Genomic DNA, 24,489 nt, shown 5'->3' on the forward strand with positions numbered 1-24,489 from the left:
GGGAGGAGGACGTAGCTGACAACAGGACAAGCCAATACCAGCACTTTAGCATGCGAGTGTGGCCCCGAGTTCTATGTGGATCCTGGTTACACAGAGCTGTATCCCCTTATGATTCATGCATGTCTCTGTGTATTTGTTTTACTTTTTTTTTAAAGGTTTATTTATTTATTTGAGAGAGAGAAGGCATGGGGAGGAGGGGCAGAGAGAGAGTCTTAAGCAGCCTCCACACGGAGCACAGAGCCCAAGGCGGGGCTTGATCTCATGACCCTGAGATCACGACCTGAGTCCAAACCAAGAGTCAGATGCTCAGCCAGCTGCACCACCCAGGTGCCCCATTTGTTTTACTTTAATAATAATTTTTAAGTTTAAAGAAGTAGGAGAAAATCCATAAAGGGTGATTTCTGGAGCTGTAGGAAAGCCCCAGTGACCACCCCTACCCCACCCAATTCTGCCTTCTCTGTCAAACTGAGTCCTCAAATCCAACCACTAGATTTAGGCCTCTAACCTGTTTTTACAGGCAGCATATATGCATTCAACAAATATTTGGGGGGCCTGCAACAGACCAGGCACTTTGCTGGAATGGAAAGATGAATAAGACAGGTTGGTGAATTCTCAGGGAATTCACAGCTTAGGCAAGCAGAACAGCTTTCTAATGCCACACTCCACTGAACACGCCACACACATCTTATTGATTTCGCATATTCTCATTTAATTCCACTAACAAATCAGTCCATGAGTCAGTGACCTGGTGTAGATGAATGAACTCAGAGCAATGTCTTCCCTGTACACCAGGTTTGGCCATGTGTCGTGCTTACCATGGTAACACCTGCTGACCCACAGGAGACATCACTAATCAATCAGAAAACTCTTCTCTCCCTGACTTCCATGCAGCCTCACCGTCCTCCCCTCATAGCACCTTTGGCAACCGTGACAGCACAGTAAGGATCAACCCAAGGGTACCATATCACTGGTCCTCTTGAACCACAGCTGCTACCTCTGGAAACCTTTGTCCATTGGAAACTACCCTTGGGAAGAGTTGTAAGCTGTTATCAGTCATTGGCCTCTGACTGTGAATGGGAACTTAAGAGTAAATTTGGAGGCAGGGGCAGATTAGGAAGCACACAGTCAATGCAGGTCTAAAGCTTTAAGGAAAAATGGTTAAGGCCCTGCAGGAAGCTTGCTTATACCCCTCTTTTGCCTCTAGAAAACCCAGCCTTAGTGATAAATGGTAAGCTGATAGGGACACCTGGGTGACTTAGTGGGTTAAGTGTCCAGCTCTTGGTTTCAGCTCAGTTCACAATCTCAGGATCATGGGAACAAGCCCCGCATTGGGCTTGGTGTTCAGCGGGGAGTTTGCTTCTCCCTCTCCCTTTGCCCCTCCCCCTGCCCTCTCGCTCTCTCTCTCTCTCTCTGAAAATAAATAAATAAATCTTAAAAAAAAAAAAGGTGAGTTGCTAAATTAATCCTCCTGGAAATTATGGGCAACTGCAAAAGATCCTGAGATTATCAGTGCAAATATTCTATGGGGTTTAAATCTCAACTCCTGGTTCCAGCCGAACTCCTGATCAGTTCTCAAGCAAGAGAATTTATCAACATGCTTTATCTGTACCTACCCTATGATGAAAGCTATGGGATAGAGGAAAAGCAGTGCTTAGAGGAAAATGTGTAGCTGTAGCACCAATTCAAATAGAGAAGAAAGATCACATATAAATAATCTAAGCTTCCATGTTAGGAAACTAGAAAAAAAAAAAAAAGAGCGGTCTAAACGCAAAGCAAGCAGAAGGAAGGAAATAGTAAAACTTGGAAATAATAGCGTCTGTGTGTGATCTCTGAGAAAGTGAGCCCATGAGAGGAGACAGCTATCTTCCTAGGTAATGTGTCAGGGCAATGATAGCTTATCTCGAGCCAAGACTGTGGGGTGTTAAGTTTCCACAGAGTATCATTGTTGTGAAAGCACCTGGACAAGTGATGGGACAGACAGGTGATGTGAGATAAAGACCTATACTGTTTCATGTTCCGAGAGGCAAGGTCCAGAGCCCAGGCTTTGACAGCTCTATGAGGGTCGCACCTCAGATTGCCTTGCCTGTCTTCTCCCCCACTCCAATCCTCAGTCACTTTCCTTTTTGGCCATTGTAAGAGATGCTTCCCGTCCCCTGCAAGACTGTCGAGCAAATGGCTGAATCAGAGGAGACAAGGAGACAGGAGACCTGGTTCTACAGGCTTCAGAACAGCAAAAGTTGGCAAGGCATCCAAGGAGCACAGGTTGCAGATAAGAGGGACGACTCTGGATGAGAAGAAGGGAGAGGCGGGTGGCTAGAAATGTCTCTAGCTGCACACTGAGGAGGTCCAGGCTCAAATAGTCCACTTTCCACACTTTGCCTCTGGGAGCATGACCCCAAATCTCTCTAAACCAAGGGTACACAAGTACTTGTCTGACTCACTGCTATGCCGAGGACCACCTCAGCCACTGGTCACCTAGGCACACTCTGGAACACTCTTTCCACAGCAGTAGGGACCAACATTACCACGGCTCTGTTACTCACCCAGCAAGACTAACATTACTTATCTCATTGTCCTTCCTCATATTCCCCTAGATCCTCTCTCCCATTAGGCTTGTTCACTGAGGTCCCATCACTACGGTAATCATAGGTCCTCGACGTGCTTTTAATAAACATGATTTATATTATTTTCTCACATTTAATTGTCACACAATATTATGAGACAGATATCCTCACTCTCATTTTTCGACCAAGGAAGCTGAGGCTTAGAAAGTGTTGTTAACAGGAAGAGGCAGCCTGGGAGAGAAACTCAGGGTCGACTCACCTCAAAACCTGTGATTTTCTCATCCCATCAGCCTCCTAAGTGCCTGAGACTTAACTTTGTCCATGGAGCCTTAGTCATAAGAGCACATTCTCCAGCAAGGGGGGAAAAAACTCTCATAATCAAGAATGAAGAATGAAGTTGGCCAGAATCTTCCAATTAGAGTGGTATCAAACAAGAATTAAAATGTAGACCAGGGGGTGCCTGGGTGGGCTCAGTGAGTGAAGTGTCCAACTCTTGATTTCGGCTCAGGTCATGATCTCAGGGTCGTGGGATCGAGCCCCACCCTGGGCTCTGCACTCAGTGCAGAGTCTGCTTGTCCCTCTCCTGCTCTCCTCTGCACCCCCCACGCTCTCTCTCTCTAAAATAAATAAATAAAATCTTTTAAAAAAATGTAGACCAGGTGGAGGTTACTAAATGAGCAAAACACAATGAAGAGTGCCTTTATTTCTTCCTTTTCTAATCTGTGTGCCTTTTATGATTTTTTTTTCTTGTCTTATTGCCCTGGCCCAAACTTCCAGTATTATGTTGTATAGAAGTGATAAGAGAGGATCTTAGGGGGAAAAGCATCCAGTCTCTCACCATTAAGTGTGTTAGCTATACATGTTTAATGGATGTTCTTTATCAAGTTGAGGAAATTCCACCCCATGCTTAGTTTTTTGACAGTTTGTATCATGAAGTGTGTAGCAAATGCTGCTTCTGCACTAACTGTTATCATATGGTACTTCTTCTTTGGCTTATTGATGTGATGGATTATTAATTATGTATAATATATGTTATATATTATATATCAATATTATTGTTATATTATTGATATAATGTGATACATTCATTGATTTTTGAACGTTGAACCAGCCTTGCATATCTAGAAAGATTCCCACTTGTTTGTGGTGTACAATTTTTTTATACTGTGTTGGATTCATACCTGTCTAGAATGGATTCATATCAACATATAAGGTGTTAAGTCATGTTAGGACACAAACTTGAAAAAACTTGGAGAAAGCAGAGGTATCGACGAAAACACAGCAGACTTCTAACATTAGTATTGTAGGGATTTATGGAGAAGGTAGGGTTATGGTGAAGAGCTTAGAGAGGGAAGGAAAGGAGAGGGAAGAGGAGGTAAAGGGAGAAATACAGCAACAAATTCGGGGGAAATGCATAATATAATGTGAACTACAAATAGTAAGTGCTCACTTTTGCTGAAAACCTACTATAAGCTAGAGACTGTTCTAAATCCCTCTTGGTGTATTTAGATGGATTCGTAACTGGCAAAATATCCCAACCACAAGAGCTACAGAGTTGATAGAAACCATATTTCTCTCTTTTATCTACAAGGACATCAGGAGAAGCCTTACCAAAGGTTTTACTGAGTGCATATTTGGTCTACTGTTCGCTCCTTCCTGAATCACCTTATTTGAATCACCTCGTTTAACACGGAAGCGTGCGTTACTAGTGCAGGTGAGGAAAGGGGAGATTAAGAAACGTGCCCACGTTTGCACAGCTACTCATCGGCTCAGTGAGGCTTGGAGCCCACACGTCTGCTTCTGGTGCTCAAGTTCTTGACTTCCGTAAGAATACACCGCCTGCCACAGAGAATATAAACTATCTGTAAAATTATTCTAAATATGTAAACTCTGAATATGTCCAGGGAACGGGTGTAGAAAAGGACGCAGACAGATGGAAATGTCAAGCTGGTAAGAAATACACTGAGCGTCAATATTGACATCATGTTCAATATGAATTCTCACTACGACCTGGTGGCCAAGAAAGGGAAAGAAAGCTGAAGCCGTGTGGATGTAGGTAAAGCGTCTAATGAGAGCATCTCACATGGACTGTGTCCGCCAGACCCCACAGGACTATTCTTGCAGTGCAAGTGTTACCATTTGAAGAGGTGACATGAACAAATGACAAGATGTCAGGTGTTTGAAGAGAGTGAGAAACATTGGCATCGTGTTTAAGAGACAGGGTGGAAAGTCACGGGGAACGTAAAGAAATGTGTGCAGTGTATCTTTGAGAAGAAAAATATCAGAGGGCACCTGGGTGGCTCAGTGGGTTAAGTGTCCGACTCTTGGTTTCAGCTCAGGTCATGATCCCAGGTTTCAGCTCAGATCATGATCCCATGATCTCTGTGCTCAGCACAAAGTCTGCTTGAGATTCTCTCTCGCTCTCCCCCTGACCCTCCCCACCCCCGCTCGCTCTCTCTCTCAAATAAATAAGTAAATAAATCTTTTATAAAAAGGATAAAAAGAAAGAAAAATATTGGGATGGGGAAATCAGAAGAAACGAGAGTGTATTCCAAATATTATAAGGGCTATCTCATGCAAAGGGGATGAGATATTATCTAGAATGATCTCAAAAGACTCAACTGGGAGAAAAATCACCAGGAAAAAAAAAAAGCAGATTTCAGTTCCGTATCAAGATAAGCTTTTCTACCTAAAACATCCTCCTTCACCTGTTAGAATTTAGTCTTAACATTAATTAAAGGCCATTTAGATAAGAAAGCAACGGTTGCTATTCCCTCTTAAGTTATAGTAGCTTAAGAAATTTCTGTGAAATTACCGATAATAAACTCAGGGAAAAATGGAAGAGGGAGGGACGCTTGGGTGGCCCAGTTGGTTAAGCATCTGCCATCAGTTCAGGTCATGATCCCGGGGTCCTGGGATTGAGTCCCGCGTCAGGCCCCCTGCTCAGCGGGGAGTTTGCCTCTCCCTCTCCATCTGCCTCTCCTCTAGCTCATTCTCTCTCTCTCTCTCAAATAAATAAAATCTTTTTTTAAAAATGGGAGAGAGAACAGAAAGAAAGACTCATTTTCTATAAACCATTTTTTCCAATGATAAAAAAAATAATAAAAGAGCAAAGACTTCTATTAAATGTTTCTGTCACTGGGTTCAAAGTATCAGCTATGGAAAATAAACATAAAACACTTCTCCAGCAAAAGTTAGGATGAGAATGGGAAAAATCTTCTAATAATCAGAGCTTTTACCGAATGGACTGAAAAACAGGAGGGGTCAGTGGGTGGAGAGCAGGGTCCTGGTTGAGGACAGGGGGAAACAGATTTCCTGTTGGGTGGGAGAGGTGGGGGGATAGCTCTCGGCCCCCCGAGCCTAAGCTTTCCCGCGCCCAGGGGTAGGAAAGCCCAGCTCAGAGCCTTGGCTTGTCCTTAGCACTGACACTGACCGGCTACGTGTTCAAGTCCCCGGACCCTTCCTGACCTCTTCCTTCATCTGAAACATGAGAAAGCTGGACCAGATGCTTGCTAAGAGCTCTGCTGGCTCTAAGTGGGAGGGTTCAGACAGAGCTCCCAGCAAATGCCTGCTCCACACACGTCTGCATCCATTTAACAACGAAGGCGGGCCAGCCTCCCATCGGTCAGAGGAATACTTGAAAAGAGCAGATAAACCAGGAAACCAAAGTCTACGTGGAAACGCTTACCCATATATTCAAAGCTGACGTCACCCGAAGAGGAAATCAGACCCAGTCAGCCAGTCAATAACCCCAACAGGAACCTGGAAAGGCCACCAAAGCCTTGGACGGAATAACTTCTTTTTCTTTTTAAGCTGTGAAGGATTCACAGCATTATTTTGTCACCTGCACCTGGAGAAAAGAAATGCCTCTGAATATTTAAGGATGCTTCTAAAATTTTAAGCAGCTCCCACAGGCAGTGGAATTGATCTATTTACCTGGTGTCACTGTCTCTCCGGGCGCCCCGGGCATCTACTCAGCACCTGAGAACGTGAGGTCAGTGTCCTTTCCACAGGAGAAGGGTCACAGGCTGCAGCCTCCTCTCCCTGGCCTGCAGTGCGCAGTGGCCGGTGGGAGGCTGAGGCCACAAGGCCTGAGGCCACGGCTTCTGGTTCCACGTGGAGGCGGAAGGAGGAACCGGCCCAGGAGTCCTGCTCCTCTCTCTGCAGTCTCACTTTAAGCTCCAAACATTCATTTCCTTTTCTCAATTTCCGATAAATCCCTCATGAATCTATCCTCCCCCCATCTTGTTTGGTAAGAGAAAGTGTTCATTTTCAAACTGAGATGATGCTAAGTGGGTTGATTTGGGGTTTTTTTTTTTTAAGTTAAATAACAGAAGAGACTCAGCGGCTCCGATGGTGCCCTTGGCTTGGGGGGAAGGGCCTGCCGCTTTGTCTTCTGCAGCTGTGAATTGATTTATTTTCCCTTTTTGTTCCCTTACATACGCACGCACACATGTGTACACGCATGCACACAGGAAGCACACAGTACAGGGGCCCCTGGGCTCGGCAGTCAGTTAAGTGACTCTTGATTTCAGCTCAGGTCATGGTCTCAGGGTCCTGAGATCGAGCCCCGCATGGGGCTCTACGCTCAGTGGGGGAGTCTGCCTGAGGTTCTCTCTGTCCCCCTCCTTCTGCTCCTCCCTCTCTCAAATAAATAAATAAATCATAAAAAAAAAAAAAAAAAAAAAAAGGCACGAAGTACATACAGCTGTTTTTTCACCTCAGGCTGTCCGATGCCACTTACTGGCTTGGGGACATGGACAAATTAAGTCTTCAAACCTCAGTCTTCTTATTGATGAAATGGGAATAAAAAAGTCCATTTCACAGGTGTGTGCTGTAACCAAATGTCATCAGACAAGGGCTCTGCAAAGGGTGACTGGGGGCCATCCGCAGTCCCGACCTCATCACTGACTGGCGCTGGTGGCCCTGTGGTTTAGTGACTCAAGCTCTCCTCCCTGGAGTCAGGACTGGGTTTAGATCCCGGGCAGCCACTGAGTTTAGGACAGAACCCGGTACGTGGAAGGCGCTCACGTAATCGTAACCGTTACCTACGGTCACTGCCGACAGCAAGGTGTGACATGATCCTTTTCCATGGGGGATTTAATGTTCATAAAATGAGAGGAAATTGAGACGTGGGCAGACAACCCACCCACATCAGCTATTTTTCGTTATAAGTAGAAGTTGCCCCAATAAATGAATAACATCCTTTCTTTACCGGCGAACTCTCCTCCTCATTGAGAAATCCTGTCAACTGCACTGAAACAAGGGGCTTAGTCAGACTCTCTTCCCATTGTTAAAATGCGAGAGGAGGTAATTATATGTGTCATATTATTTCTCACACTCATAAAGGTGGGTGTGCATATCACTAGCTCGCCATGACCTTAGATGAAAACAGGCATTAAAATGAAAGCCCAGGATTCAGAGAGAGGATTTATGCAAACAATATTTGCAAAGAAACACAGCAGGATTTGCTGAGTACCTGTAAGAGGCCACATGCCTCAAAGTGTTATCTCCTTTAATCCTTGCGACCTCGGGAGAGGGGCACCGTTACTATCCCATTCTACAGAGGAGACAGCTGAGGCTCTGCAGGCTTAACGAATGTGCTGTAAGTCCATGTTTAGAAAGAATTGGGAGCCACTATCCCGTCGTACCCCTCCTGCTCTAAGGTCGCTCTCTCCTGCTCCCATGTCCCTGCTGTGAATGTGTAACGCACACGCCCAAAGCCAACGGCTCGCCCATCTTCAGGTAAAGACTGTGTCTCCGTACATTTGGAGAGACTTGGATTTTATATTTCCAGGTAATCGATAGGGCAATACTTTGCCTCATTTAATTATATAACTTCTCTCTCTTCATTTCTTTGTTAATTTCATTTATAGCAAATTTCATATATTTTTGAGACTTTTGACTCTTTTTTAACAGAAATCATTTTGCTCCCTTTTCCCAACAGGAGACAGTCGTAAAATGAAGTGGGTGCTAGTCCTTTTGATTTTGCTCCTCGAATTTAATCTAAGGATTACAATGGAAACATCATGTGATGTCTTGGGGCCTCTGTAACAGAGACCAAACAGAAATTTTCATTTAGAATTTACTTTCCTGATGAAGAGAAAAGTGAAAAAAAAAAACAAAGAAAAAGTATAAACAGCCCATAACATTTGAAAAAAACCATTGCTTTCTGCAAATGCTAACGAAGACGCAAATGGGAAAGTTTTTGTTTTGTTGTTGATGTCAGCAGGTCTTGGAGAAAGTGCTTGTAAAAGGCGCTCACGTACCCTGCTAGGATGTCCATCACATGACCTTTTGTTTTTTTGTTTTTTTAAAGATTTTATTTATTTGAGAAAGAGAGACAGAGAGCAAGAGCAGGTAGGGGGAGAGGGGAGAGGAGAGGTGCAGAGGGAGAGGGAGAAGCAGACTCCATGCTGAGTGCAGAAACCAACTCGGGGCTCGATCCCAGGTTCCTGGGACCATGACGTGAGCTGAAGGCAGTTGCTTCACCAACTGAGCCACCCAGCGCCCCCATCACCCAACCTCACATGGAAGGCAGTGTTGCAAACCCTAGCAAAAACCTTAAAATGTCACACCCTCTTCTCAGTCTGAACTCTTCAGGTTGCAAGTAACAAATCCAAGTCCAAACAGCTTAGTAAAAACAAGAAATAGAAATTGTAGGTCCTCCGAATAGAAAGCCGTCTAGACTTCGGGCATGGCAGGAACCTGGCAAACAATTTCACCAGCATCTGTTCTCTTTCCATTTCTTAGTCCTGCTTTCTTCTGTCTGGCTTGATTCTCAGCACTTCTCACGTGGTGGAAAGATAGCCTCAGCATCTCAAAGTTTGTATCCTACTGGCCACAGGTCTAGCAGAAAGAGAGCTTCTCTTTCCTAGCAGTTGTAATAGAAGCAAGAACAACCAAGGCCCACCATATCCTCTCACCCAACAATTTCTTTTGTAAGGAAATGTGCAGCAGTAATTGCAAAGTAATAAACCTGTGGGTTTACAATATTACAATACTGAAAAACTGAATAAACTAAATGACCAACAATAGACAGTGTGTTAAATAAGTCAGGATACAGTACTAACTGTAATATTGAAAGCATTTACAGGAGAGTATTTAATGGGATGGATTGGTGGTGTTAACTGGTAAGTACCGCACCTTACATATCTCATTTTAGACTTTAGAAAGTCTTGCGATGTGGGTACAGATATTTGCCCATTTGCAGAAGGGAAATTATTAATGAGGTACCTTCTAGTACTTCCAGCTCCCGTCCTCCCGCGGATGGGCCTGAGTCACTCCAAGGCATTAAACTGTTCCAGCCTGGACCCCAGGCCAGCTTCAGAATCTCCAGCTCTCCATTTCCATTCTGCCACTGGGTATTTTGGAAACAGAAGCATCATGTTCAAGGCTGCCTAGCCAGGAGCAGGTAACATCTGGATTCTGGTTCACGTGTGTCCACTCGCCACAGCCTGCCTGCCCTCTCACACGTTACTATAGTTCTTGGTTTTTAGAAATTCATTAAACAGTACATCTGTATGTCTACATTTTAATTTTTAAAACGTATCTATAGGAAACAGAATTGAGGAGTACCTGGGTGGTGCAGTCGGTTAAGCTGCCAGCTCCTGGTTTTGACTCAGGTCGTGATCTCATGGGTCATGATCTCACGGTTGTGGGATCGAGCCCCATGTCGGGCTCTGTGCTCAGCACAGGGTCTGCTTGAGACTCTCTTCCTCTTTCCCTCGCCCTTCCTAGTCATGCTCTAAATCAATCAATCAACCAATCAACCAATCTTTTAAAAAAAAAAGAAAACAGAATTGAAAAATTACACCTGCATTTGTAACTAAAATAAAAGCTTCAGAAAACAATATTCCTCACACTACCTGTGATATATTCTGCACTCCATTTCAAGTCTTCTTTTTATACAAAGTCTATCTCTAGCTGCTGCATTTTTGGAATTTAAATGTTTTTCTTTTTTCTTTTTTATATTTTTATATTTTATATTTTAAAAGCAAAACAAAATAAAAAATTTAAAAATAATTTTCTTTCAAGTAGCATTGGGGCTCAAACAAGTTTGGTCAAGGGGGAGAAAAATCAGGCTGGGCCCCCGATCACTTTTCTAACCTCTTGAGGCAGGGTTCAAGGTATACTGGAATCAAAAATAAATGCCCCCACCTCTTGTTCATATCTCTGGGGTAGCCAGGCTCCAAGATGGACCCCTGTGATCCCCACCTCCTGCTCTTAGCATCCTTGTGGAGTGCCCTCCCACACTGTATCAGGGCCATCTCTGTGACCAATAGTATGTAAGAGAAGCAAGGAAACACCACTTCAGACATCAGGTTATAAAAGACTGTGGCTTCTGTCCTGGGCAAAAGACACACACAGCAAGGAATGGAGGTCTGCAGCCAACAGTCAGTGAGGAACTGCCAATAGCCATGTAAATAATGCAGAAACCCGGTGAACCATTGCAATAACTACAGGCCCAGCAGATTCATGAGAGACTCTGCTCCCCAATCACCCAGTTAAGCTACTAGATTCATGACCATTGGATGTGTAAGGTAACACATATTTGTTGTGTTAAGTTGGTCAATTTTGAGATAGTTTGTTACACAGCCATAGCTGACTAATACACCCTCCCAATGAATGGTGGTTGGGATGCACTGTGCTGGCTGGACAGTCCCCGCTCAGGAGATGGAAGAGAAGGAACTGGGATCATTCTGTTTTTGTTGAGAAATAGGGAGAAAGTTGATTGGAAGCCCATGGAGCAGGTAGGAGCAGGGAATTACAGAACAAAAGCTTTATGGCAAACTCAGACTACAAGACAAGCAGCTGTGTTCAAGGCAAGGCGTGTGACCCCTGGAAGCAAAAGCTCACCTCGGCAGCCACCATCCTTCTCACCCCTTGCCGCTGTGTGAAAACAAGAAAAGCAACTCATCCACCAGGTGGAATACTAAATCAAGTTGAATTCATTAAGTTGCTTCATTGTCCTGGCAAAGTGAAAAAACACACAATTAGAGGACTTTTCTGTGGTTTCCATGGAAAGCTGCCAACCAGGTACTAGAAGAAGGTGATTCTTACCAAATCCAGCAAAATGGACCAACCATCGTCTCCTCCACTGTTGGGGACTTAGTCTGAGCTGTGCGTCCTGGTGGCTTCGTGGGACCCAGCAGCATTTACTCCTCATCATTTCCTGCTCTTTCTCCCTAGTTGGCCAGCTGCTCAAGTTTTTACTTCCTTTCATTGTGGCAGTACAACTGTTCTTAGAAACATATAAGAACTCATAGTTATACAAAGGGTCTGCTCTAAATCATTGAGGCCTGGACCACTGATATACAAAAGCCGAGCTCTTGGTATTCAAAAAACAAAATTAAAAAAACAGATGGAAGTGAGCACATGCACATACACACACATTGCCAAAAAGCCTGGTGTTTTATTTTTGCTTTGTTTTGTTTGAGAGGTGAGGGGTGGCAACAAGAAGCTGTAATTAGAAGACTGCTACCCGTGATAGATGCTCTACTCAGAAATCCAAAAGCCAGCAATTCTCTTTACTTTCTGCATCGCCTTCCTACTCAAGATGAAGTGCCCATAGAAAGCTCTTACTAGTGCTGAATGGCAGGGAAAGAATGGGAGCCAGAAAGCGGGGATGGAGGGAGTGGGAGGACAAACCTTACTTTACTATTTCTGGATTATATCCTTTTTTTTTTATAAAGATTTTATTTATTTATTTGACAGAGAGAGACAGCCAGCGAGAGAGGGAACACAAGCAGGGGGAGTGGGAGAGGAAGAAGCAGGCTCCCAGCGGAGGAGCCTGATGTGGGGCTCGATCCCAGAACGCCGGGATCACGCCCTGAGCCGAAGGCAGACGCTTAAAGACTGCGCCACCAAGACGCCCCGTATTTCTGCATTATATCCTATCCCTTTGTGCATGGGGAGAGCCCTTGTAGCCCTTCCTTTTGGATGGAGGTCTTAATCACCAGTGCGGTGCCCATCTCCCTTCCCACAACCTCTGTGAACTATAATCCTCTCAACTGGGAATGAAGAGGGTTGTGAAAGGATACCTGGAGTATCTATTGTGTAGATTGTAAATCTCACTCTATCGCGTAAAGTATGTGATCTTGGGCAGGCTGTATCAGCTCAATCATTTTTTAAATAGAAGGTTGGTTTGCTGTTCCAATGGCCCTCCCAGCTCCAAGAATCTGCACCAATGGCAATAATTATTAACATCCTAGTCCTACCTCATCTCACTCCCTAACCAACAAACCCACTAGTACTAAACACCAAGATGGGCTTAAAAGTCCAAGGCATAGAATCAAAATAATATTTATTCTCTGAGTCATTTCAATACCTGGTTCCATGACGGAAAGCAGGTCAGAGTATTTCCAAAATAGACCTCCACTTTGCTTTTGGCAAACTAAAATTATGTAGGAAATAGTTATGTAATTTTGTCCAACTCGATTAGGAGAGGACCAATGTACACTCTTAAATCAACTGAGTTGATCTGAAAAAGATAGTCCGCGGACTGTGATAGATGTTAGAAGCTTAGAAGTTTAGAGCAGGAAAGGGATTTAGAGTTCATTTCATCTGCTCCCATAATTGACAAGAAAATACTCAGTGAAAGTTACAGGACTTATCCGAAGTCAATTTCAAAAAAGAACCTAGCTCTCAAAATTCAGAGCCCAGCCATCATTCTAAAATCCCATGGCAGTTAAACAGAAATGTTCATAACAAGTTTTATAAATAGTGGGAAACGATTTAATGTCGAAATTTCAACATTTACAAAGTTCTGAATTGAAACAAACAGCAACTTTAAGTTTAAAAAAACTTTATCATCACAAAAACAATATTACCGAAGTCAGAACCCACCCCTATAAATATTTTGGCAATTATAAGAAGTCAGTGTGTATTGACTTTCCCTCTCTCCTGGGTTGTCTGTACTAAGAAATTTATTTCAATTCTCTATTTGTCACCTTCAAACTGATTTTAAAAAATAAGTTTTGTTTTCAAAATGGACTTTTGTCTTCCCCTGTAGCTTATCTATTCTGGTGAGAGAAACGGTAAGATCTTTTTTCAATCATTGGTTTTGTTATAACGGTGCTTTTTAAATTGACCAACACTGATATTCCTAATCATTCCTACCGAGCTCATCCTACTTGGTCATGGATCTAAGTTCCCTTCCTGAACAATTTCTAATTTTGTTTATTTAGTCTATACTGGCCCAAGTGAACTATTTACCATAAACATACAACTGGTCTGTGCCAACAGCACGTTGGCAGAGAACACGGCACTGCCTGTGGTGATGGATGTGGCCGTTGCTGCTCTTGGTGGCCGCGAGTGACGACGTGAAGAGGTGGTTTTTCTGAGTGGGTGTAATTCTGACTGTTGATGACCCTAACTCTTCTTTGGATTGATTGATCTGAGAGAGAGAGACAGAGATAGCGAGAGAGAGCATGAGTGGGGAGGAGAGGGAGAAGCAGGTTTCCCACTGAGCAGGAAGCCCAGTGTGGTACTTGATCCTATGACCCCGGGGTCAGGACCTGAGCTGAAGGCAGACGCTTAACTGACTGAGCCACCCAGGTGCCCCTCTTCTTTGGATTTTTATGAACACTCATAGTTCAGCACTTAACTGTGTATATATAATTGTTTTGGTTCCATTTTGCTTTCTACTTGGACCTTAAAGTCCTTGCAGTCGAAGTGCACAGATTATGCAAACAAGCTCACTGGCAAAGAGGAAACAAGGCAAATGTAGAATCCTCATTCCTTCAGTGACCACCTGCATGCCAGGCATCGAGCCAGGCACCAGACAGAGATCGGAAGACTGGAGGGATGCCATCTCCTGCAGATGGTAATATGGGCGCCCTGAACACATCACACAACAGTGTTTGTGGTATGCTTCATTGACCATGACAGCCTAGTGAAATCTCCCTGTAAAGAGAAAACAATAGTTTAAATAAAAGCCTATCCATCTATCATCTATCTATCATCTATCTATCTATCTATCTATCTATCTATCTATCTATCATCTATCTATCATCTATCTATCTCTTTAAATTCATTCACTCGTTGTGAATATCAAATTGATCAGTTATTGACACGTTTCCCCATCCCACTCCCTCCCATCTCCATGGGTATGGTGAGATGGGTAAGAAAAATGGTACTCTGGAGAGAAAGACCACAAAAGTCCCAAGTTTTCACTTCTATTTGTCAAAACACCATTTAATGTTTGGGGAGGAAATGGATTTCATCTTCTTTCCATCCATCTGGAATGTCATGCATTGGGACAATGGGAACAAATGAATCTATTACAGCACCTAACTGTCCATGGAGGGAAGCAAGCTTGCTTTGCCCACTCCGTTAGCCCGTAACGCAAAGAGATCAACTTGTTTTGAGTAAGTTGTTCCAGTTGAAAACACTGGCTTGGATATTATCATCCTCCAACATCAGCTGCAACTACTGAACTTGTCTCAATGAATTTAGTTAAGGCTGTTCTTAATTTGGAAAAGGGACAATGGAAATGACATTTCCAGAATTTAAAGTTCCCTTAATAAGGTTAGTTGTATTTTAAAGGAAAAAAAAGGGAATCCTCTTTCCAGTAGTGTGCAAGTTCTTATTTAGGCCAGATGTCAGAATAGTAAGGAAGCTGATGTCCTCCCAAGAACACAAGGAGAGAAAGAGATATGTAGTGTGTGTGCAGAAAGGGGGAGGACAAAACTGTGGCTTTTTCTGGCTAATTTTTTCCCTCTTCGGATCCCTGTCTTACGCCTGCCTGTAAGTTCCACGCCTGCCTGTAAGTTTTGATACGCTCTTTACTACAACTATCCGTTGAACATAAAATCTGAATGCTTCCCTGAAGCTGTAACACGTGGTCAGTTTCTCAGCTGGGAGAACCCACCCCAGTATTTGGGACCTCTGAAGGTGTTAGAGGGCATGCTGACTTGTCACAATGACTAGACAGCTACTCACATTTGGAGCCAGGGGCCAGGCCGAGTGCTCGGCAATAGCCCCTCTCCTAGGGAGAGTCTTGCCAACCCAAATGCCTACAATGCCTTTGTCGAGAAGCTCTGGAAGATGATTCAAAGTATCATACCCAAGATTGTGAGATTAACATTACAAGGCGACCTTAGATAACTCAACTGATTGGACCACTGAGGAGACTAGGGTGTGAGTTCAGGGTCATGGCTCTCCCTTGGAGGAGGGGGGAGGGCTTTCTGGTCCACAGCATCGTTCTCACCAAGCCCTTTACATAGCTCTGTGCAAGTTGTCGTGATGCCAGGGGCTGTGCGTGGATTCTAAGAGCTGTATGTTCTGTTCCACAAAGTGGTGTCAGGACTCGCTTTGGGAGTGGAGAACTGGCTGGAAGAACTAGTCTTAACAAAAGGCCCCGGTTCCTTCGTATTAGGAAGTGAACACCCAGTGGGGTGCACTGAGCCTTCCCTTCATTGCTGTTAATTTTAGACAACCGTTTCAAAGCACTGCTCCCTTGCGGCAACTACCCACGGAACATCAAACTCCGTACACACTGAGCTGTCCCTTTAGCAACTTCGACTGTCTTCAGCCCACATATTCCCTAGTGTGAATTTTTTGATAAAATAAAAATTCTTAATATAGTGTTCTAATGAATGTTTCAATGTATGATAGCAACCTAGAGGATATTAAAACCTATTCTGGAAGCCGGAATTCCCAGGGAGAGAGCAACCATCCAGGTGAGCCTGGGTCTTGAAGCCACAACAGGGTATTTGAGACACAAACACTTTAACGTGTCTATCAAGGTCGTCTGGTGTCCCAAGGCAAATTCTTGGGGACCAAATACACATTTGGGGGTTCTGTGGTTTGCCCCCCCTTGCAGTGCCCAGCACAGGCAATCTCTCCAGGCTCCAGCCCTGCCTCCGGTCCTCCGCCCAGGAAGTGGGAGAGGAGGGGATGCAGACCGGATGGTGGGGAGGTTACTAGCCTGGCTGAGGATGAGAAGGAATGTTGGGGCTTCAAGGAAGCATCCAAGTTGTGAGAATTGCACCCCTCCACAAACACACACAACAGCACTGCTCTCAAGTGGGTCTGAAGGGACACTATGTGCTTTCTACTGGAGTACTGACCCAACAGTTGCCATTAAGACTTGAGACTTCTATTTAACCCATTAACGTACCAACATCAGTCCATGGTTACAGCAACCAAAAATGTGATGCTACCAGACGACGTTCCTCGCCCCCGCCAGATTCTAACAGCTCGGCATTGGTTACGAACTTTACCTACGTGCCCGTCTTGTGATAGGCTTGGGCTCAGGGGCACCTTTCATCTGTGATTTAAAGTCATTTGATAGACCAAGAGATTCGTCAAGGGAAAAATGCGGTTTTATCTACTTAGGCAGGTTGACCAAGACAATAGAGAAGAATGCAGGTGTTGTGCGCACCTACAGGTGCGACAGGAGCGTATCAGTACATAGTACGTACATCCTTCACTCGCTTGTTCCCTGGAGAATGGCAACAGTCCCCCCCAACAAATTCAGGGATCACTTTTAAAAAATACATCCTAAAATGCTATCTTATATCAATTCTATTTTTCCGTTTCAGTGAAGTAGACTGATCCAGACATTTGTCAAGGGCGGGGCAGCAGGTCACGAAAGCCAAAACCAGTGACTTCATGGTGTTACAACCAGGAGGCTTTATAGTCTTGTGCACATTGTCAGGAATCTCCGGACCCCGCGGGCTCCGATTCCCCACCACACCGGAGTAGCTGCCAAGTGTGAGCTCTCGCCACCGACAAGTGTACATTCGGGTTCTCTCTCTATATATACTCGTCATTCTCCACCATCTGCCTCCAAAGAAGGCTAAGATCACTGTTACTACCGCCACAGGACGCTTGCCAAAAGCCACCCATGCAAGCATGCCACTCGTCAGAACCCTCTAGTTGTGCACAATTTAATAAAACTGACCACGTAGGATAATGCTGTTTATTAAAAATATATTCAGGGAGAAGGAAGTCAGTGCATTTATGCAATTTTACATACAGATCTGTAGTTTGAGGTTCCATTATTCCAACAGTTCATATAAATCACTGTTTCAGAGAAGAGAAAAAAATGCTTTACACAGGAGATCAGCAATCGGTTATAGGTTTGGTAATATGAGTAGGCCTGTTGTAAAAATAAAACCACCTCTTCCATTAGTAAAGAATGTTTCCTTTATGCAGAACAAGTCTTCAGAGTTAAGAACTTTTCTTGCATTAACTTGAAGTTCTTGGAAAACAGCCAATCCTCCGTTTTCTATAAATATAAATGCTATATTTTGTCTGGATTTTTCCTTTGAGGTGACAGAGGAAGCATTTTCAGTGATCTGTCACTAGGTTATCCTTTACTGGGTATGCCAACTACTGCAACGTCAAACCTAAGACTCATACAAAAGCATTTCTGAGAATTAGAAATACAGAGCATGACATTTCCAAACAACGAACGTTCTCATTACAGTAGGGAAAATAAAATGGGTCAAAAAACCAAAGCCTAAGATAAAGGCAGTAAATCTTTGCTAATGGAGAAGGAACAATGGCACCCAGAATCCCACACGAGGATTTTGCATGGTTATGTCTTTCCCCCGCAAGTCTCCTTTCTCAGGTACAGCTTTCCTGCAGTATCAGGGACGTTCCCATTTCCCGAGTTCCTAAGCACTGACAGGAATCGGGAGCGTAGCCTCAACAGCTGACGAACCAACCAGCGGGAAGACACACTTAGAATTTGCTGGCAAGATAATCCTTACTGTGTCACACCAAGAGTTGGATCTCATTTCTGGGATGCCTTTCTGCACAGGACGCCCCACGGCTGTAACTCTGGACCAGGAAGTGACTGGTCGTGGTCAGTCAGCTGCCCCGCCCCCTCCCATGGCCTGAGCCACGGCAACAGCCAAACGCAGGGAAGGGCGGTATTAGGGATACTACCTTCTTCATAGAATGAAGTGAAAGAAAAGTTCTCGGTCACTACAAACGCAGGAACCAGAGCCGAAGCACAGGAAGAGAGAAGTCTGTATCCTTACAATGAGTAGCTGTGTGGAAGTTTTCTGCTGGGTTGGACTAAGGCATCTAGAACTCTCTCCACGTCTGTTCCTAATTAGACTACCGAGAACTCACAATTCACTTTTTGGAGAAGCTGGGATGAGGGGATTACATTTAACTGCCTTTTCCTTCCTTCTTAAAGTAGTTAAAAATATGTTCTCAGATACAAAGCAGATCAGATCAGTTAAGTGTCGAGATGACACCACACAGTGGGTGTTGGCTGTGACTAACATCTGACTCCACATCGGCAAAAATGAAAGGACAACAAAATCTGTCACTACTCACCCATCTAGGTGTATAAAGCATACTCAGACATCAGTGCTTGTTGGTTAGGACTACTAAGCAAATAAATTTAAGGCAAAACTGGAATAACAGCAAATGAAGTATATACCTTCTTCCCTACGATGCAAGATTAAGGCCTCTGCCGAGAGAGAGATTGCTTTAAAATGGGAAGAGTCTTCCTGCCCCTAATTAACGAGGGATCCCACACACAAAGGAGGAAGCTGAGGACTAAAAGCATTTAAACAGGTGAACTACTGACTTGGAAACAACCAACCTCCAGAGTTTGATTCGAAACCATCCCATGTACTGGTCCATGTGGAAAATCAACGAGGCCACATCTGCCAAGAGCCACATTACGGATTAAATGTCAGATACAGATAGTTTAGTAGGAAGCATTGCTTTGTTTATACAGGTCTAAATTTTAACAAAGAACCCTTAGAAAAAATGAACAAAATGCTATGTTCACACAAAAATCTTTGTGCTTAGTTTGTAAAATGTATCAGAACAGTTCAAACAAATTGGCTCATTCTTTAATACAAACTTCACACCGCTGGGCTCCTAGGCTGTCCGTGTCAGAACTGCAGAAACCCAACTCCCTTCTTGGGCGTCACGGTGAAGCTGCCCGCTTGCCAGGGCCACTGCAGGGACCAGGGCAAGACGCTCCCTGAGCTCCTCCCGCAGCTCCACCACACGTTAACAGGTCACCGCCCAAATTCTCGGTGAGGAGGGGGATGGTCCATATAAGGCCGTTTAAGTGAAAAATGACAAAACCATCGAAATAAAACAAGCCACTAACGTTCTCTTCGGTGGAGGGATGGGAAACAAAGGTGTTTCTACACCAATTAAATAAGATTTTGGAATAGTCTGTAAAGCAAAAGAGAATTGATTTCTCAAAGTTCAATAAAAACAAAACAAAACAATGAGCTCATCTCTCATTTTCAAAAAGATGAATTATGGAAATTCTCTCAAATTTATGCAACAGGCTTAATTTTGAACCTTAGGAAGGAAGGAGTCTCCTCCCATTTTCTTTCCACGTTTTATGTTCTTCCAGTTGCTATTATAAATTCTTTGAATAGCGAAATCAGCCATGATGCGGAATCATGGAGACGTGACGATTTGCTTGCACTGAAATACATCTACACGATGGAAAGTTATGCATACAGCACAGAACTAAAAACAAAAGGGTGAAGCAAACTTTATTTATTTTCAGGTAAAAACATGGACCTGATGGCTTACTGCAGATCTGAGAAATCAGCCCATGAAGCAACCGGACAGAGCTTTGCTTACAGGAGCTTCTATCGGTGCCGAGACAAAGGCTGAACTGTTTGTCCCAAGTGAGCACTGGGGGAAGGGGTGGGGGAGTGTGGAAGGAAGAAGACTCTGAACAGAAACTTAGAAGAGGGACAAGGGAGGAAAAAAATTCTTTTACTCCAACAGGGAATGAAAACTGCTAATTTTGTTTAAAACGTTACATCAAATTCAAAATGCTCTGGTCTTAGGATAATAAATCCCAGCCAGCCTAGCCTGAGCTGCAGACTTCTTAACCTACACAGAGGAAATGAATGCGCTTTCCCGGCCTCAGCCCAGAAGCTGCTATGGTCGCCAGATCACCGTGTAAACAGTCCTCGTGTGTCACTGGGAAAGGCCAGCAATGCGCCCTACAGCTAGATTAGAACTAAGCTATGAGAAAAGTCTACCTAGCTACAAAGGCTGAATTGTATTGACAATATATTTCCGTTCAGTGAGTTTTAAATTATATCTTAATTTGAGAGAGAACATGGAACAACAAACAGAAGCCCATGGCTAAAGAAAATGGAACCACTGTGAGTGCTGTATACAAAAGAACCGTGTGGACCGCAGACAATACAGGACTCAGGGAGGGCAATGGGGGGGGGGGGGGGGGGGGAAACACAATGNGGTGTGTGGAAAGCACATAGAGCTAACCTGCTAGACCGTATTTGTCAAATACACGTGAGCTTGAATTTCTGTACTTATGTACAAGAGTTGTCTTTGGAGGAAACAAAACTGCAGACTTAGCTTGATGGATACACACAGCCCAGAATTAAACTGCACAGCGACATTTATTGTTTCAGCCTGGAAAAACATCCCTTTTTTTAAATTTCACACAGCAAAGCAAGTTAAAAACTTCACTCATCAAATAAATGATAATTTAAACAAGAACTTGCTAAAGAAACCTCATCACAACAACGTTTTAGGGCCTGATCACTTTTAAGTCCATGGGGCCATTAATGAATATCAACCAAGTGTCTCTTGTATGACCTGCAAGCCGTTTTTCCTAAACAAGAAGGCCTAACATGTTTCCTTGACTCGGGTGATACATTTAGAAAAGAAATCATGATTTTTTTCTTTTGCTGTAACAGGCAGACACTGTATTTCTCGTTGTGATCAGGAAAGATGGAACGACTGCTGCCCTTCTCTCGCTGCAATCAACAGTTTCTCACGCATGATCTCAATGCTCGAATAGTCCGGCAACTTAAGATAGTTCACACAAGTCATTACAGAGGGCAAGAAGTCATCGGGGTTTTCCGTTGATTCGAATGTCTTCCGGACAATTGTCAAAGGTGGATTCAAACTCCGGAAGCCTGATGAAAGGGGAAGGAAGAAAGACCAAGGAACTTAGTAAGCTTATGGGATGCATACGGCCAACTCAGAGGACAACATTTTCTTAGCCAGGAGGAGAATCAGTCTGGAATCCCAAACACACCCTTCTGCTGCTGCTACCAGGGAACACCGCACTGCCTCGCTGTACGGGGTTAGCACCCACACCCACACCCGTGCACACACACACGGTGTTCTTTCTTGCTTGGCAATTAAATCTACACATTCGATATGGGTTTAGCATACAGTGCCTGGTATCTGCTTTATTTACCATAAAAAGCCCTCATACAATATGGAGGCAAACAGTTCCTTAGGTTTTCTGACTGTTAAAACAGAATATCAATTCAATGCCTATTAGGACTGACTCACTTCTGGGAAAGGAGACTTTACAGTGCATTCTCATCTAAGAGTCTGTAATGTTCAAATGGCCTGAGGATCTAGAAAAGAAGCATTACATGTTCACTAATGATCCTACTTCAATGTGTTTAAGTCAGTCCCTAGGAATTTCCCTGCTGGTGACAGCGCTTACGTCCTGCAAAACAAACTGAAAACTCAGAAACATTATGGCATTAGGGTAACTAAGAGGCACTGTTAAGTCAAACACAGGGTATCGTGCTGGTTGTACTGAAGTGTCTGTCTGTCTGCCACACACCCCCCTCCCACACCGAGCAAAGGTGTACCCACCTCCAACAGGCAATCTCGGGCTACCTGTCACAAACTGCAGAAATAACCTCTGCTGCTCATTGTCAAAACTACTGAGAATCTCGAACAAGAACTTCACAGCCCGACTACAAAAGAAAGAAATAACTGCAATTATTTCATCGTTTTAAAAACCAGTTTTGAATTGCCCCACAATGCAGACTCTCACAATTGGCTACAGGCTGCAAAAAGTTAACTATGACCACATATGAATTCATGATACAGTGCACTCTGAAATCAAATTTGTTTTTGCTGTCACAGCTGAAATTCAAATGGAAGGATTACTGTTGTAACAAGACTTGTCAGGGATTGGACAGATGTCTCCATTTTACTACAGAGAAAAACGGGTAATGGGGTTAGACTTCTGCTCTCCCCTCTACCCCCCTCCCAGTTCATTTTTGCAGAAATGCTTGAAAAAAGAATGTTTGGGTCCTAAGGTTTTAACAGAAAGGAGACCAAAATATCAGAAAGTCTCCTTTAAAATAGGTTGACAAAATTTAGGGCGCCCAGGTGGCTCAGTCAGTTAAGCGTCTGCCTTTGGCTCAGGTCATCTCAGGGTCCTGGGATCGAGCCCCTCATGAGGCTCCCTGCTCCACGGGGAGTCTGCTTCTCCCTTTGCCCCTCTCCCTGCTTGTGCCCATGCTCTAATAAATAAATTTTTTAAAAAAAAGTTTTAAAAAATTAAGGAAAAAAAAGAAAATAGGTAGACAAATTTAAAAATGTTTATAATGTACATATATACACACATACACACACCACCAAATTCTTGACCATAAAATGAAAAACCAGCAGATCCCACTACTTACCTGTCGTGAGTGTAACCGTGATCTGGCCTGCAACATTCCATCAGTGTCTTTGCATCCCAAGTGTCTGCTTTACTGCCACACAAGAGCTGGTCCAGCTGCGTGTTTACACAATGGTAACAAATTACTAAAGACAGCTGTAGAACTGAGCGAAAGCTCACAGGACATGTGGTTTTGCGGTATGCAATACAGTACAGGTCTCCATGTGCCAAATAAAAATATCATTTTCAGCATCAGAAGTTCTGCTTCGGACCCCTTTTTATATACCGTGTGCTCTTCTACTGTATTTATAAAATCAGTCTCCTGTTCAGGTGCACTGATAGGTGCCCTGCCCATTTGCAGGGACTGGGTCCTAGAGAAACTTCTAATTGCCAACAAAACATACCTGACACAAACCCTTGGTTTAAGTTTTCTTAACTCTTCTCATGTCTTTAGAGGCTTTCACTTGATAATCTACTTCTAACCAGGCAGAGTTCATAAATGTTGTTTTCTAGAAACACAAGGGTATACAACAAAGGAAGCCAAGACGCAGACTACTGAGCTGCAGAGAGAAGTGGGGGTAGCGAGCTGAATGGAGACGCAGCTAACTGACAGCTTTCTCGCTTTGTAGAGAGAGGCAGATGGTTGCCAGGAGGCGGTCGGGGCGGCCCGGGGACCAGCTAGCCATCACGGGGGAACATCGGAAAGCAAGAAGTGCTCATGCCTCCTTGGAAAATCTAACATCAGTTTAAAATTAAACCGTCTTTTCTCTGGTTAACTGCCCATCCGCGGAATGACTGAGTACTTTGAGAAAATCCAATTCAGGGCACATAAAATTCAGTATCTGCTGTATGTCACCCACTGTCAGGTACTTTATGCATCCTGCTCAGTAAGACAGACGGCATCGCAATTCTACAGACGAGGCAGGCAGATTAGATATGATATAACCTAGAGAAGGTCATACGGTTAAGTGGTGGGGACCAGAATTCAATTCCAGGCGACACTCAGTGCCTCAAAGTGTCCAGTACACCACCTGCTTCAGTAAGCGGCAAATCGGATCGGAAATAAAAATCATAACGGAGATGACGACACTAAGTCATTCAAAGATAGCTGGATTCAGCCAGTAACAGGCGTGTGTTCTAAAGTTACTCCTCAAAAGGGATTCCAAACTGGGGCTCCTTTCTATACCATGTCACCACCAGCTCGTGGATTTTCAGATTCTTGTTGTAATAAGAAGGCTGGAAAACTGCACATACGCTCATGTCCCCACTTCTCAACAGTATTTGCAACACTTCCTTAAAACTTCAAAGACTGTCTCCAATCGTAAATCAATGTCTCACCTAATCCAGGAAGTTTAGGTTAAAAAAACAAAAACAAAACACCGCAGACACCTGCATCCCACCCTCCTGGGGAACACCAGGCTCAGGTGACAACAAGGCTATGTGCTCACCAATCACACACAGACCCTACTCCCTAACAGTTAAATTATATTTAGTATTTATACCATACAAAATGTTACATTTATA

General features: G+C 43.9%; 1 protein-coding gene across 14 annotated transcripts in view; it reads right to left on the reverse strand.

The window, feature by feature from the left end:
- Nucleotides 1–20,925: 20,925 nt before the first annotated feature.
- The window catches only part of TRIP12 (thyroid hormone receptor interactor 12), a 140,517-nt gene continuing 136,953 nt past the window's right edge, over nt 20,926–24,489 (reverse strand). For 11 of the 14 annotated variants that reach the window (XM_011222681.3, XM_034655315.1, XM_034655316.1 and 8 more), the window contains 3 exons: nt 22,988–23,082; nt 22,167–22,270; nt 21,270–21,466 (listed from right to left, as the gene is read on the reverse strand). In XM_011222681.3, the coding sequence (XP_011220983.1) occupies nt 21,270–21,466; nt 22,167–22,270; nt 22,988–23,082 (396 nt within the window). Of the gene's footprint in view, nt 21,467–22,166; nt 22,271–22,987; nt 23,083–24,489 lie in introns of all 14 variants that reach the window. The other 3 variants (XM_034655323.1, XM_034655328.1, XM_034655317.1) reach the window with 1 other exon arrangement.

Source organism: Ailuropoda melanoleuca, chromosome 2, assembly GCF_002007445.2.
Source record: "Ailuropoda melanoleuca isolate Jingjing chromosome 2, ASM200744v2, whole genome shotgun sequence".
Taxonomy (NCBI): Eukaryota; Metazoa; Chordata; class Mammalia; order Carnivora; family Ursidae; genus Ailuropoda; species Ailuropoda melanoleuca.